The 16328-nt window shown below is 47.8% G+C and overlaps 1 protein-coding gene across 8 annotated transcripts in view; it reads left to right on the top strand.

Moving 5' to 3' along the window:
* LOC121586711 (nuclear transcription factor Y subunit gamma) overlaps positions 1-15892 on the top strand; it is a 35844-nt gene extending 19952 nt beyond the window's left edge. For 4 of the 8 annotated variants that reach the window (XM_041903644.2, XM_041903643.1, XM_041903639.2 and 1 more), the window contains 7 exons: positions 583-678; positions 2670-2831; positions 10164-10235; positions 13684-13833; positions 14081-14191; positions 14547-14600; positions 14683-15892. In XM_041903644.2, the coding sequence (XP_041759578.1) occupies positions 583-678; positions 2670-2831; positions 10164-10235; positions 13684-13833; positions 14081-14191; positions 14547-14600; positions 14683-14805 (768 nt within the window). In that variant the 3' untranslated portion in view covers positions 14806-15892. The remainder of the gene's footprint in view (positions 1-582; positions 679-2669; positions 2832-10163; positions 10236-13683; positions 13834-14080; positions 14192-14546; positions 14601-14682) is intronic. The other 4 variants (XM_045215801.1, XM_045215800.1, XM_041903641.2 and 1 more) reach the window with 3 other exon arrangements.
* The last annotated feature ends 436 nt before the right edge of the window (positions 15893-16328 follow it).

Here is a 16328-nt window from a genome sequence, read left to right on the forward strand (position 1 = left end):
GATAACAAGTTCAAACAGGTGCCATTAATACAGGTAACGAGTGGAGGACAGAGGAGCCTCTTAAAGAAGAAGTTACAGGTCTGTGAGAGCCAGAAAACTTGCTTGTTTGTAGGTGACCAAATACTTATTTTCCACCATAATTTGCAAATAAATTCATAAAAAAATCCTACAATGTGATTTTCTGGAGAGAAAAAAATCTCAATTTGTCTGTCATAGTTGACGTGTCCCTATGATGAAAATGACAGGCCTCTCTCATCCTTTTAAGTGGGAGAACTTGCACAATTGGTGGCTGACTAAATACTTTTTTCCCCCACTGTATGTGTTGTGTGTGATTGAAGTAGGCAAAGCCTTTTATAGTTCCACTGAGAGCGACCTCCTTTTAGTATTGTTTACAGAACTGCAGAATGTTCAAGTTTGACCTAGAAGTTTTTCTAAACTGTATTTTCTTCAAACGCTTCCAAAAAGGCTATATTTGGAGAGAGCAGCAGAAGTACAAAGCCGGTTTTATATTTAGCCTAGTTTTTTCACATACTGAATGAGGAGCCTAACGTTCACCCTCAACTCTTACTTCCTGTGTTACAGAGGAACGACATTGCCATGGCGATAACGAAGTTCGACCAGTTTGACTTCCTCATCGACATCGTGCCCCGGGACGAGCTCAAGCCCCCCAAACGACAGGTAGTGTGTGTGTGTGTATGGGTCTATCTGCATTTAATTTCAGGACCCAGGCAGGATGGAGTACCACTCCTGGCAGCCTGGAGGCGCTGTAAACATCCTTGACTGGAAGCTGGTGTTTGGGCAACAAGGGCTTTCAGTCGGATGTTTGCAGCGTCTGGCTGCCCCTTACTTCCTACAACCCCCAACAGTGCCACCATAGCCTCTAATCTCCAACAGAACCACCACCAGTACACCACCATAGCCTCTAATCTCCAACAGAACCACCACCATAGCCTCTAATCTCCAACAGAACCACCACCAGTACACCACCATAGCCTCTAATCTCCAACAGAACCACCACCAGTACACCACCATAGCCTCTAATCTCCAACAGAACCACCACCAGTACACCACCATAGCCTCTAATCCCCAACAGAACCACCACCATAGCTTCTAATCTCCAACAGAACCACCACCAGTACACCACCATAGCCTCTAATCTCCAACAGAACCACCACCAGTACACCACCATAGCCTCTAGTCTCCAACAGAACCACCACCAGTACACCACCATAGCCTCTAATCTCCAACAGAACCACCACCATAGCTTCTAATCTCCAACAGAACCACCACCAGTACACCACCATAGCCTCTAATCTCCAACAGAACCACCACCATAGCCTCTAATCTCCAACAGAACCACCAGCAGTACACCACCATAGCCTCTAATCTCCAACAGAACCACCACCAGTACACCACCATAGCCTCTAGTCTCCAACAGAACCACCACCAGTACACCACCATAGCCTCTAATCTCCAACAGAACCACCACCATAGCTTCTAATCTCCAACAGAACCACCACCAGTACACCACCATAGCCTCTAATCTCCAACAGAACCACCACCAGTACACCACCATAGCCTCTAATCTCCAACAGAACCACCAGCAGTACACCACCATAGCCTCTAATCTCCAACAGAACCACCACCAGTACACCACCATAGCCTCTAATCTCCAACAGAACCACCAATACCCCATAGCTTGTAATCACTATCAACATAATCACCACCGTGTTAACTGATGCCCCCTCTACCACATTACAGTCCTGACTCAGATTGATGGTGTTTTAGGCTGGGCAGTGGCTCCTAAGCATTTAAAGTTGTGACCAACCTAAATAGACCGATTCACCAAGTCTGTGGCCAGGGGTGTAAACATCCTACACTCTCAGCTGTGACATCATCGAGCTGGGAGAGGGGTGTTTACGCTTCTGGTGACGGGGAAACTGCTAGCTCCTACACTGTTACCCTGTACTTCTGACGACGATGAGGCCTTGAGTGTACTTCTCAGAGCACAAAGAAATGTGGAAGCTTGTAGTGATGTGGCATTGCTCTAACTGGCAGGGACTTAGACCATATTATACTATACACAAAGAGCCTTCATGCTTGTTAATGGCTGACGTAATGTCCAATGTGTCACTGAATGAGCTTTCCATTCACAGTTTATGATTAAAACATTCTCAATAGTGTGCCAAGGTCTTGTTTTCATGAATGGAAATGATCCCTTTCTGTCTGTTGAAGTGTTCTTGTGTTCTGAAAAGTGTTGTTGGGTTGTGAAAATCCATTGTCTTGATGAAGACCCATAAGGCCTTGAGCCTGAGTGTTGTCCACTGGGCTCATCAAGGTCCTCCAGTGCTAATGGATCCTCCAGTTGCGTTCCAAATGGCACCCTATTCCCCATAGTGCACTACTTTTGACCAAGGCCTATAGGGCTGACCCATGGGGCCCTGATCAAAAGTAGTGCACTACATAGGGAATAGGGTGCCATTTGGGACGTATCCTCTATTCAGAATCACATTACTCATCCATCCAGGCCCTATCAGTTATTTATCTGGGCCTCTTACCTATTGTATTACACTGGCAAAATAATTAATGGATTTGTAATGGACTGATAGTTCTCTCTCTTCTCTCTCCTCTCTCTCTCTGTGTGTGTGTGTGTGTGTGTGTGTGTACAGGAGGAGGTGCGTCAGTCGGTGGCCCCAGCAGAGCCGGTCCAGTACTACTTCACCCTGGCTCAGCAGCCAGGCCAGGTCCAGGGCCAACAGCAGGCCACAGCACAACAGGCTACCACCATCCAGCCTGGACAGATCATCATCGCACAGCCACAGCAAGGACAGGTACACTTAAGAATAGACCTGCACCACAAACACATATATACACACACACCACATAGACACACACACACGTGCACTGACACAGACAGAGAGACCATGTGTGCAGACACACACACACATACACACACCACATAGACACACACATGTGCACTGACACAGAGAGAAAGACCACGTGTGCAGACACACACATATATACACACACGCACCACACTGAACACACTACGCCACAAACAACCAGTAAGCTACCAACATTCAGCCAGGCAAAGGTATAGTGTAACACACACACACACACACACCATGACACAGCCTGGCAGATCACCAGCTCTCCTAACACTCTCCCAGTCAACATCCCTCTCCAACCCTGTCCACTATAAAACAGTGTTAATGGGGTAATAACAGTGGGTTTTATTGACATTATCCTTGGCAAGCACAGCCGATCCACACTCTGGCCTCAACACTTTCCCACTAGCAGGGATGAATGAACCTACACACCCAGCTATAAAAGCAATGATACAGGGCCATTTGATCTGCCCACTTCAGTCACTCCTCTCTCCACTGGAGGTCCAGAACAACACAGTACAGTAACACTAGGGCTGCGTCTCTAATGGCACCCTATACCCTATTCAGTGCACTACTTTTGACCAGGGCCAAAAGTCCAAATCCAATTTTATTTGCCACATGCGCCAAATACAACAGGTGTAGACCTTACAGTGAAATGCTTACTTACAAGCCCTTAACCAACAATGCAGTTTTAAGAAAAAAAGTTAAGTAAAAATATAAATAAAAAATAATTAAAGAGCAGCAGTAAAATAAAATAACAGTAGGGATGCTATATACAGGGGGTACCAGTACAGAGTCAATGTGCGGGGGCACCGGTTAGTCGAGGTAATATGTAAATGTTGGTAGAGTTATTATTATTATTAGTTAAAGTGACTATGCATGGATAATAAACAGAGTAGCAGCAGTGTAAAATAGGGTGTGGGGGGGACAGTGCAAATAGTCCGGGTAGCCATAATTAGCTGTTCAGGAGTCTTATGGCTTGGGGGTAGAAGCTGCTAAGAAGCCTTTTGGACCTAGACTTGGCACTCCGGTGCGGTAGCAGAGAGAACAGTCTATGACTAGGGTGGCTGGAATCTTTGACAATTTTTAGGGCCTTCCTCTGACACCGCCTGGTATAGAGGTGCTGGATAGCAGGAAGCTTGGCCCCAGTGATGTACTGGGCCGTACGCACTACCCTCTGTAGTGCCTTGCAGTCGGAGGCCGAGCAGTTGCCATACCAGGCAGTGATGCAACCAGTCAGGATGCTCTCGATGGTGCAGCTGTAGAACTTTTTGAGGATTTGAGGACCCATGCCAAATCTTTTCAGTCTCCTGAGGGGGAATAGGCTTTGTCGTGCCCTCTTCACGACTGTCTTGGTGTGTTTGGACCATGATAGTTTGTTGGTGATGTGGACACCAAGGAACTTGAAGCTCTCAACCTGTTCCACAACAGCCCCGTCGATGAGAATGGGGGCGTGCTCAGTCCTCTTTTTTTTCCTGTAGTCCACAATCATCTCCTTTGTCTTGATCACGTTGAGGGAGAGGTTGTTATCCTGGCACCACACGGCCAGGTCTCTGACCTCCTCCCTATAGGCTGTCTCATCGTTGTCGGTGATCAGGCCTACCACTGTTGTGTCGTCAGCAAACTTAATGATGGTGTTGGAGTCGTGCCTGGCCACGCAGCCATGGGTGAACAGGGAGTACAGGAGGGGACTGAGCACGCACCCCTGAGGGGCCCCTGTGTTGAGGATCAGCATGGCAGATGTGTTGTTACCTTCCCTTACCACCTGGGGGCGGCTCGTCATGAAGTCCAGGATCCAGTTGCAGAGGGAGGTGTTTTGTTCCAGGGTCCTTAGCTTAGTGATGAGCTTTGAGGGTACTATGGTGTTGAACGCTGAACTGTAGTCAATGAATAGCATTCTCATGTAGGTGTTCCTCTTGTCCAGGTGGGAAAGGGCAGTGTGGAGTGCAATAGAGATTGCATCATCTGTGGATCTGTTGGGGTGGTATGCAAATTGGAGTGGGTCTAGGGTTTCTGGGATAATGGTGTTGATGTGAGCCATGACCAGCCTTTCAAAGCACTTCATGGCTGCAGACGTGAGTGCTACAGGTTGGGAGTCATTTAGGCAGGTTACCTTAGTGTTCTTGGGCACAGGGACTATGGTGGTCTTCTTGAAACATGTTGGTATTACAGACTCAGTCAGGGAATGTTGACCTGCTTAAAAGTCTTACTCACATCGGCTACGGAGAGCGTGATCACATAGTCATCCTGAACAGCTGATGCTCTCATGCATGGAAGTGATTTAGCTCGTCTGGTAGGTTTGTGTCATTGGCAGCTCGCGGCTGTGCTTCCCTTTTGTAGTCTGTAATAGTTTGCAAGCCCTGCCACATCCGACGAGCGTCGAAGCCGGTGTAGTACGATTCAATCTTAGTCCTGTAATGACTCTTTGCCTGTTTGATGGTTCGTCGGAGGGCATAGCGGGATTTCTTATAAGCGTCTGGGTTAGAGTCCCGCTCCTTGAAAGCAGCAGCTCTACCCTTTAGCTCAGTGCGGATGTTGCCTGTAATCCATGGCTTCTGGTTGGGGTATGTACAGTTGAAGTCGGAAGTTTACATACACTTAGGTTGGAGTCATTAAAACTATTTTTTCAACCACTCCACAAATTTCTTGTTAACAAACTATATTTTTGGCAAGTCGGTTAGGACATCTACTTAGTGCATGACACAAATAATTTTTCCAACAATTGTTTACAGACAGATTATGTCACTATCAGAAACTTCTGATAGGCTAATTGACATAATTTGAGTCAATTGGAGGTCTACCTGTGGATGTATTTCAAGGCCTACCTTCAAACTCAGTGCCTCTTTGCTTGACATCATAGGAAAATCAAAAGAAATCAGCCAAGACCTCAGAAAATAATGTGTAGACCTCCACAAGTCTGGTTCATCCTTGGGAGCAATTTCCAAACGCCTGAAGGTACCACGTTCATCTGTACAAAAAATTGTTTTGCAAGTATAAACACCATGGGTCCACGCAGCTATCATACCGCTCAGGAAGGAGACGCGTTCTGTCTCCTAGAGATGAACGTACTTTGGTGAGAAAAGTCCAAATCAATCCCAGAACAACAGCAAAGGACCTTGTGAAGATGCTGGAGGAAACAGGTACAAAAGTATCTATATCCACAGTAAAAACGAGTCCTATATCGACATAACCTGAAAGGCCGCTCAGCAAGGAAGAAGCAACTGCTCCAAAACCGCCATAAAAAAGCCAGACTATGGTTTGCAACTGCACATGGGGACAAAGATCGTACTTTTTGGAGAATTGTCCTTAGGTCTGATGAAACAAAAATAGAACTGTTTGGCCATAATGACCATCGTTATGTTTGGAGGAAAAAGGGGTCCACTTGCAAGCCGAAGAACACCATCCCAACCGTGAAGCACGGGGTGGCAGCATCATGCTGTGGGGGTGCTTTGCTGCAGGAGGGACTGGTGCACTTCACAAAATAGATGGCATCACGAGGAAGGAAAATTATGTGGATATATTGAAGCAACATCTCAAGACATCAGTCAGGAAGTTAAAGCTTGGTTGCAAATGGGTCTTCCAAATGGACAATGACCCCAAGCATACTTCCAAAGTTGTAGCAAAATCGCTTCAGGACAACAAAGTCAAGATTTTGGAGTGGCCATCACAAAGCCCTGACCTCAATCCTATAGAAAATATGTGGGCAGAACTGAAAAAGCGTGTGCGAGCAAGGAGGCCTACAAACTTCACTCTGTTACACCAGCTCTGTCAGCAGGAATGGGCCAAAATTCACCCAAGTTATTGTGGGAAGCTTGTGGAAGGCTACCCGAAACGTTTGACCCAAGTTAAACAATTTAAAGGCAATGCTACCAAATACTAATTGAGTGTATGTAAACTTCTGACCCACTGGGAATGTGATGAAAGAAAGAAAAGCTGAAATAAATCATTCTCTCTACTATTATTGTGACATTTCACATTCTTAAAATAAAGTGGTGATCCTAACTGACCTAACACAGCAAATTTTTACTAGGATTAAATGTCAGGAATTGTGAAAAACTGAGTTTAAATGTATTTGGCTAAGGTGTATGTAAACTTCTGACTTCAACTGTACGTACGGTCACTGTGGGGACGACGTCATCGATGCCCTTATTGATGAAGCCAGTGACTGATGTGATGTACTCCTCAAAGCCATCGGAAGAATCCCGTAACATATTCCATCTGTGCTAGCAAAACAATCCTGTAGCTTAGCATCTGCGTCATCTGACCACTTCCTTATTAACCGAGTCACTGGTTCTTCCTGCTTTAGTTTTTGCTTATAAGCAGGAATCAGGAGGATAGAGTTATGGTCAGATTTGCCAAATGGAGGGCGAGGGAGAGCTTTGTATGCGTCTCTGTGTGTGGAGTAAAGGTAGTCTGGAGTTTTTTTTCCTCTTGTTGCACATTTAACATGCTGGTAGAAATTAGGTAGAACGGATTTAAGTTTCCCTGCATTAAAGTCCCCGGCCACTAGGAGCGCCGCCTCTGGATGAGTGTTTTCCTGTTTGCACTCAATGAGCTGTATAAGGCCATCAGCAAACTTAGTTCCAGCATCGGTTTGTGGTGGTAAATAGACAGCTATGAAAAATATAGAAGAAAACTCTTGGTAAATAGTGTGGTCTACAGCTTATCATGAGATACTCTACCTCAGGCGAGCAAAACCTTGAGACTTCCTTAGTATTAGATTTTATGCACCAGCTGTTGTTTACAAATATACACAGACCGCCACCCCTTGTCTTACCGGAGTCAGCCGTTATATCCCGCCGATGTAGCGTATATCCCACCAGCTGTATGTTATCCATGTCGTTGTTCAGCCGTAAAACATAAGATATTACAGTTTTTAATGTCCCGTTGGTAGGATATCCTTGATCTTAGGTCGTCCATTTTGTTTTCAAATGATTGTACGTTGGCTAATAGGATTGATGGAAGAGGCAGATTACTCGCTCGCCGTCGGATCCTTACAAGGCACCCCGACCTACGTCCACGATATCTCCATCTCTTTCTCATGGGAATGACTGGGATTCGGGTCTTGTCGGGTGTCTGTAGAATATCCTTCATCGCTGTCCTGATATCTAGAAGCTCTTCTTGGTCATAAGAGACGGTGGCAGAAACATTATGTACAGAATAAATTACAAATAACGTGAAAAAACACACATAATAGCACAATTGGTTAGAGGGCCATAAAACGGCAGCCATCTCCTCTGGCACCATCTAATAGGGTGCCATTTGGGATGCAGCCTACACTCCCTGTGAGACTGCTCTCTGCCACTCCACTGTTCTTCTCTCTGAAGAGGAGGAACATATGAATAAGCAGATGGGTGGGTTGCCCCCTCATCCCTAGTCTTTTTTTCTTTCTCTGATTGTGGTTTCCCAGGCACCCATCTGTCTCGCTCTCTTTTGTTTTCTCTCTTGTTCCATTATTTTCCCTCCTGTACTATCTTTCTAGTGTGTTCTCTCTCCTGGCTGATCAGTGCTGCTTCAGCAGGCTGCCTTAGTTTGGCTGCGCTGTCACAGTTCCACAGCCAGAGTCAGGCTAGAGCTGCTGCTGCTGCTGCCGCAGTCCCCCCACAGTCACCGAGCAGAGCAGGGGAGGTCACAACATGCCGCAGTCCCCCCACAGTCACCGAGCAGAGCAGGGGAGGTCACTACATGCCGCAGTCCCCCCACAGTCACCGAGCAGAGCAGGGGAGGTCACTACATGCCGCAGTCCCCCCACAGTCACCGAGCAGAGCAGGGGAGGTCACTACATGCCGCAGTCCCCCACAGTCACCGAGCAGAGCAGGGAGGTCACTACATGCCGCAGTCCCCCCACAGTCACCGAGCAGAGCAGGGAGGTCACTACATGCCGCAGTCCCCCCACAGTCACCGAGCAGAGCAGGGGAGGTCACTACATGCCGCAGTCCCCCCACAGTCACCGAGCAGAGCAGGGGAGGTCACTACATGCCGCAGTCCCCCCACAGTCACCGAGCAGAGCAGGGGAGGTCACTACATGATTGGCACCTTAGAATAGATGACTAGTGTAGACTACTGGGTTACAGTTAAGAGGCCAGGGAGGAAGAGGGATGGAAGAGGGGAAAGGATCTTAAAAACAGATGGATAAAGTGTGATTTTTGAAAGCGAGAGATATCTGGAGATTGAGAGTGAGGGAGGAGGGTGAAGAGGTCCTAATTCATTGCTCAATTCCTGTGTGTGTGTTTGCGTCTTCGGCAGACTTGCCTGCAAAGAGCTTTCAGTGTCACTAGTTGTCACTGTTGTACCAGTTCTGTCAAATTCCCTCTCTGGTCACAAAGTCCCTAATGGACTGATCCGTTACGAAACCAAACCTCAATTTCTATTGCACATCTGCATTGTATTAATGGAACTGCCATGTCCTACTGTAGGATACATCTTTATGTTCATTAACTTCACCTGGATTTCACAGCTGTTATTTCTCCATTCATTCTGCATCCCTTCTGCTCTATGCGTTTCTTCCACGCATAATTAAGTTGTGCTCACATGCTCATTGTTTGTTGCGTGTGATCTGATGACAGGTGTCTGACTGAATGTGTGATCTGATGACAGGTGTCTGACTGAATGTGTGATCTGATGACAGGTGTCTGCCTGTGTGTTTGATCTGATGACAGGTGTCTGACTGAATGTGTGATCTGATGACAGGTGTCTGACTGAATGTGTGATCTGATGACAGGTGTCTGACTGAATGTGTGATCTGATGACAGGTGTCTGCCTGTGTGTTTGATCTGATGACAGGTGTCTGACTGAATGTGTGATCTGATGACAGGTGTCTGACTGAATGTGTGATCTGATGACAGGTGTCTGCCTGTGTGTTTGATCTGATGACAGGTGTCTGACTGTATGTGTGATCTGATGACAGGTGTCTGCCTGTGTGTTTGATCTGATGACAGGTGTCTGACTGAATGTGTGATCTGATGACAGGTGTCTGCCTGTGTGTTTGATCTGATGACAGGTGTCTGACTGTATGTGTGATCTGATGACAGGTGTCTGCCTGTGTGTTTGATCGGATGACAGGTGTCTGACTGAATGTGTGATCTGATGACAGGTGTCTGACTGAATGTGTGATCTGATGACAGGTGTCTGCCTGTATGTGTGATCTGATGACAGGTGTCTGACTGTATGTGTGTGCTACTTCCTGTGTGCTCTGCATGTGCTTGTAGTCATGTTTGTAAAGCTCCCTCTTTCTCTTCCTCTTTCTCTCTCCTCTCTCCTCCCTCCCCACTTCAGGTGCTGCAGGGGACCACAATGCAACAGTTACAGCAGGTGCAGGTAGCCCAGTCACAGGGCACACCTATCACGGTAAAAACCCCTCCTCAGCCCCCCCTGTCAACATCTGAATCACCCCTCCCATCCCAGCACTCCTCGGTGTAGGGTGAAGTTACCCCTAGATGCTGATCTTGGATCAGTTTTGCATTTATCCCACTTAATGGTTAAGGTTAAGATTGGGGGAGGGGATGCTGATCCTAGATCTGTACCTAGGGGAAATGTCATCCTGGAGCGCACCCCTCCACATTTAATCAGGAAGGTTAGTTCACCCCTGAGGGCCTTCCTATCTCTCCAGTCCTTCTCATCTCCAGGCCTGCAGCTTAGCTTGTGACTCAGCAGCAGCAGTCTCATTAGAGACATTAGTCAGGTCAGCGGGTTCATTAGGGACGTTGGCCAGATCAGATCAGCTGGTTCATTAGGGACGTTGGCCATCAGATCAGCTGGTTCATTAGGGACGTTGGTCAGATCAGGTCAGCTGGTTCATTAGGGACGTTGGCCAGATCAGGTCAGCTGGTTCATTAGGGACGTTGGCCAGATCAGGTCAGCTGGTTCATTAGGGACGTTGGCCAGATCAGGTCAGCTGGTTCATTAGGGACGTTGGCCAGATCAGGTCAGCTGGTTCATTAGGGACGTTGGCCATCAGATCAGCTGGTTCATTAGGGACGTTGGTCAGATCAGGTCAGCTGGTTTATTAGGGACGTTGGCCATCAGATCAGCTGGTTCATTAGGGACGTTGGTCAGATCAGGTCAGCTGGTTCATTAGGGACGTTGGCCAGATCAGGTCAGCTGGTTTATTAGGGACTTTGGCCATCAGATCAGCTGGTTCATTAGGGACGTTGGTCAGATCAGGTCAGCTGGTTCATTAGGGACGTTGGCCAGATCAGGTCAGCTGGTTCATTAGGGACGTTGGCCAGATCAGGTCAGCTGGTTCATTAGGGACGTTGGCCAGATCAGGTCAGCTGGTTCATTAGGGACGTTGGTCAGATCAGATCAGCTGGTTCATTAGGGACGTTGGTCAGATCAGGTGGTTCATTAGGGACGTTGATCAGATCAGCTGGTTCATTAGGGACGTTGGCCAGATCAGGTCAGCTGGTTCATTAGGGACGTTGGCCAGATCAGATCAGCTGGTTCATTAGGGACGTTGGCCAGATCAGATCAGCTGGTTCATTAGGGACGTTGGCCAGATCAGATCAGCTGGTTCATTAGGGACGTTGGCCAGATCAGGTCAGCTGGTTCATTAGGGACGTTGGTCAGATCAGCTGGTTCATTAGGGACGTTGGCCAGATCAGATCAGCTGGTTCATTAGGGACGTTGGCCAGATCAGGTCAGCTGGTTCATTAGGGACGTTGGTCAGATCAGCTGGTTCATTAGGGACGTTGGCCAGATCAGGTCAGCTGGTTCATTAGGGACGTTGGCCAGATCAGGTCAGCTGGTTCATTAGGGACGTTGGCCATCAGATCAGCTGGTTCATTAGGGACGTTGGTCAGATCAGATCAGCTGGTTCATTAGGGACGTTGGCCAGATCAGGTCAGCTGGTTCATTAGGGACGTTGGCCAGATCAGGTCAGCTGGTTCATTAGGGACGTTGGTCAGATCAGCTGGTTCATTAGGGACGTTGGCCAGATCAGGTCAGCTGGTTCATTAGGGACGTTGGCCAGATCAGGTCAGCTGGTTCATTAGGGACGTTGGCCAGATCAGATCAGCTGGTTCATTAGGGACGTTGGCCAGATCAGGTCAGCTGGTTCATTAGGGACGTTGGCCAGATCAGGTGGTTCATTAGGGACGTTGGCCAGATCAGGTCAGCTGGTTCATTAGGGACGTTGGCCAGATCAGGTCAGCTGGTTCATTAGGGACGTTGGTCAGATCAGGTCAGCTGGTTCATTAGGGACGTTGGCCAGATCAGGTCAGCTGGTTCATTAGGGACGTTGGCCAGATCAGATCAGCTGGTTCATTAGGGACGTTGGTCAGATCAGATCAGCTGGTTCATTAGGGACGTTGGCCAGATCAGGTCAGCTGGTTCATTAGGGACGTTGGTCAGATCAGGTCAGCTGGTTCATTAGGGACGTTGGTCAGATCAGATCAGCTGGTTCATTAGGGACGTTGGCCAGATCAGGTGGTTCATTAGGGACGTTGGCCAGATCAGGTCAGTTGGTTCATTAGGGACGTTGGTCAGATCAGCTGGTTCATTAGGGACGTTGGTCAGATCAGCTGGTTCATTAGGGACGTTGGCCAGATCAGGTCAGCTGGTTCATTAGGGACGTTGGCCAGATCAGGTCAGCTGGTTCATTAGGGACGTTGGCCAGATCAGGTCAGCTGGTTCATTAGGGACGTTGGTCAGATCAGATCAGGTGGTTCATTAGGGACGTTGATCAGATCAGCTGGTTCATTAGGGACGTTGGTCAGATCAGATCAGGTGGTTCATTAGGGACGTTGATCAGATCAGCTGGTTCATTAGGGACGTTGGCCAGATCAGGTCAGCTGGTTCATTAGGGACGTTGGCCAGATCAGGTCAGCTGGTTCATTAGGGACGTTGGTCAGATCAGCTGGTTCATTAGGGACGTTGGTCAGATCAGGTCAGCTGGTTCATTAGGGACGTTGGTCAGATCAGATCAGCTGGTTCATTAGGGACGTTGGCCAGATCAGCTGGTTCATTAGGGATGTTGGTCAGATCAGGTCAGCTGGTTCATTAGGGACGTAGATCAGATCAGCTAGTTCATTAGGGACGTTGGTCAGATCAGATCAGCTGGTTCATTAGGGACGTTGGTCAGATCAGATCAGCTGGTTCATTAGGGACGTTGGTCAGATCAGATCAGCTGGTTCATTAGGGACGTTGGTCAGATCAGATCAGCTGGTTCATTAGGGACGTTGGCCAGATCAGGTCAGCTGGTTCATTAGGGACGTTGGTCAGATCAGGTGGTTCATTAGGGACGTTGGCCAGATCAGGTCAGCTGGTTCATTAGGGACGTTGGCCAGATCAGGTCAGCTGGTTCATTAGGGACGTTGGCCAGATCAGGTCAGCTGGTTCATTAGGGACGTTGGCCAGATCAGGTCAGCTGGTTCATTAGGGACGTTGGTCAGATCAGGTCAGCTGGTTCATTAGGGACGTTGGTCAGATCAGGTCAGCTGGTTCATTAGGGACGTTGGTCAGATCAGGTGGTTCATTAGGGACGTTGGTCAGATCAGGTGGTTCATTAGGGACGTTGGTCAGATCAGGTGGTTCATTAGGGACGTTGGTCAGATCAGGTCAGGTAAGCCGTTCCTGGAGAGACTGGGTTGCCTGACACTATATCACTTTCACATCATCGTCTCTCCGCTTGCAGGATGAGAGGGTGCTTTAAACCCTGCTGTGTTCTCTCTTTCTCTCTCTCTCTCGCTCTTGAAGGGGTTTTGGGTTCTCTCTGTGGGACAATCATTACATGTCTCCGTCACCAGACTCTCACCAGTCGTTCAACAATGAACTGTCCCTCTCCCCCTCCCTTCAGGGTGCTCCGATGACCATGCAGGTGGGGGACCAGCAGGTCCAGATAGTACAGGCGTCGTCGCAGGGCCAGACCCAGACGGTACAGTCAGGACAGACCATGCAGGTCATGCAGCAGATAATCACCAACACCGCAGAGATCCAGCAGATACCAGTAAGAAAGGGAGAGAGGGAGGAAACATTATAATTGTAAAGCTCAATTTTCTAATGATATTAATACAAAATGTTCTTCAGTTAGAAATTGGAGATAAATCTCCTTACACTGTAGAGCTGGAGAACCTTATACTTTCCTCCATTTTGACTCTAACTAGCTCAGTGATCATGATAACCTCTGCATTGTGTATCGATGACCTTCCCAGCCTAAAGTGTGTTTGTCTCCCCCGTGTGGTGGCTGTGTGTAGGTGCAGCTGAACACTGGTCAGTTGCAGTACATCCGGCTGGCACAGCCTGTCTCTGGCACACAGGTGGTTCAGGGACAGATCCAGACGCTGGGTAACACTCAGCAGGTACAGGTACTGAACAATAACCTTTTAGATCTATAGTATTGCATCAGATGTATGTAGACACTTCACCTCTGTAATGTAGTCTCTGGTCTGGTATTAGTATAAGGTGAATGCACCAATTTGTAAGTCGCTCTGGATAAGAGCGTCTGCTAAATAACGTAAATGTATATAAAATAACATTAATGTTAATGTAGTAACATATGATACGATTATTAATCTTTAAAATGTGTGTTTTCTATATTGTTTCGTAAATCGTTTTCTATATTGTCCATTGCCTTCAGTTGCATTTGACTAGAGGTGTAGGTTTGAATAGTGGCTGTGTGAAGCACTGTGACTGACTCCTCTCTCTCTGGTTTGTTCTCAGATTACACAGACAGAGCAAGGCCAGCAGCAATTCAACCAGTTTACTGACGGACAGGTAAGAGGAACATCTCAGTGACCTCCTGTCGCTCGCTCGCTCGCTCGCTCACATCCTTTTCTCTCTCTCTCTCGCCTAACAGCAGTTGTATCAGATTCAGCAGGTGACGATGCCGGCGGGACAGGACCTGAGCCAGCCCATGTTCATCCAGTCCACCAATCAGACGGCCGATGGACAGGTCACCACACAGGTCAGCGCAGACTGAGGCTCCGGAAACATCCGCCTGACCCCCAGACCACCCAACCATTGACCACACCACCTGCTACCATCCATAAGGACAACACTGGCTCAAACCTCCAAGGGACCTCCTAGGATGCGTCCAAAATGGCACCCTATTCCCTGGTGAAAAGTAGAGCACAATATAGGGTGCCATTTGGGATCTACGCTCATTCAATACACTGGTCTATGACATGATACTTAAAAGGGACTCTCTGACAACATTCAGTACACTGGGTCAGATACCAAAGGGACTGCCCTACAACTCCCTCTCATCCCCATGTCATATCATCTCTCTCTGCCTCTGTTAGTTTCTCCAGGCCTCACTTAGTGCCCATTCATGAGAGCCACACACAGGGTATCCAAACGCTGAATCCTCCAGGTCCCAACTCTTCTCCTTTTTAGTGACCAACTGTTCTTCCTCAGTGTCTGTAAACCCTTTATGTACAAACCTCATCTATATATTCTCTGTCTCTCTGTGAAGTACACGGTATGGGTGGCTTTTGTGTTCTCTATTTTTGTGTCCCAAATGCACCCTATTTCCTATACAATGCACTCATTTTGACCACAGTCCATAGGGTTTTGGTCAAAAGTAGTGCACTATATAGGGAATAGAGTGCCATTGGGACACATCCTATGGAAGGCTTGGCCCTTGTTTTGTCTACAAGCCAAGAGAACATAAATCATGACCTTTCGATGTAATGTTTTTATGTGTAGACGTTTAAAAGAAAGAAACTATAAAGCCATACTCTTACCTAACCCATTCAATTCACAATAAATCATTGTCAATTGTATGAGACCAGCCATGATAGGTCAATTAAGTTATGTTAGTTTCTCGCAGGTTTTTCACATTGACGAGACATTGCCATCGATGAAAGGGCTTCTAACTGTATGATTGAGTTTGTATTTTGTATGTATGACCTCCATGTGTGTGTGTGTCATTCAATATTGGGCAGTTACTGCAGTATACCTTCCCCATTGCCCAGTGATCCTACTCACCTCTTCAGTTCCCCCTCTTCTCTTCCCTCTTCAGTTCCCCCTCTTCTCTTCCCTCTTCAGTTCCCTCTTCAGTTCCCCCTCTTCTCTTCCCTCTTCAGTTCCCCCTCTTCTCTTCCCTCTTCAGTTCCCCCTCTTCTCTTCCCTCTTCAGTTCCCCCTCTTCTCTTCCCTCTTCAGTGCCCCCTCTTCTCTTCCCTCTTCAGTGCCCCCTCTTCTCTTCCCTCTTCAGTTCCCCCTCTTCTCTTCCCTCTTCAGTGCCCCCTCTATCGCTCCATTCATTTCCACTGATCACTCTTATCATTGTTAGAGCAGGGAGGGGTTAGGCCTTTGTCTCTATGCAGTCTCTCCTTCTGTCTCTCTCTCTCTCTCTCTCTCTCTCTCTCTCTCTCTCTCTCTCCTTCTGTCTCTCTCTGTCTCTGTCTCTCGCTCTGTCTCTCGCTCTGTCTCTCGCTCTGTCTCTCGCTCTGTCTCTCGCTCTGTCTCTCGCTCTGTCTCTCGCTCTGTCTCTCGCTCT

This window comes from Coregonus clupeaformis, unplaced genomic scaffold, assembly GCF_020615455.1.
Source record: "Coregonus clupeaformis isolate EN_2021a unplaced genomic scaffold, ASM2061545v1 scaf0520, whole genome shotgun sequence".
NCBI lineage: Eukaryota > Metazoa > Chordata > Actinopteri > Salmoniformes > Salmonidae > Coregonus > Coregonus clupeaformis.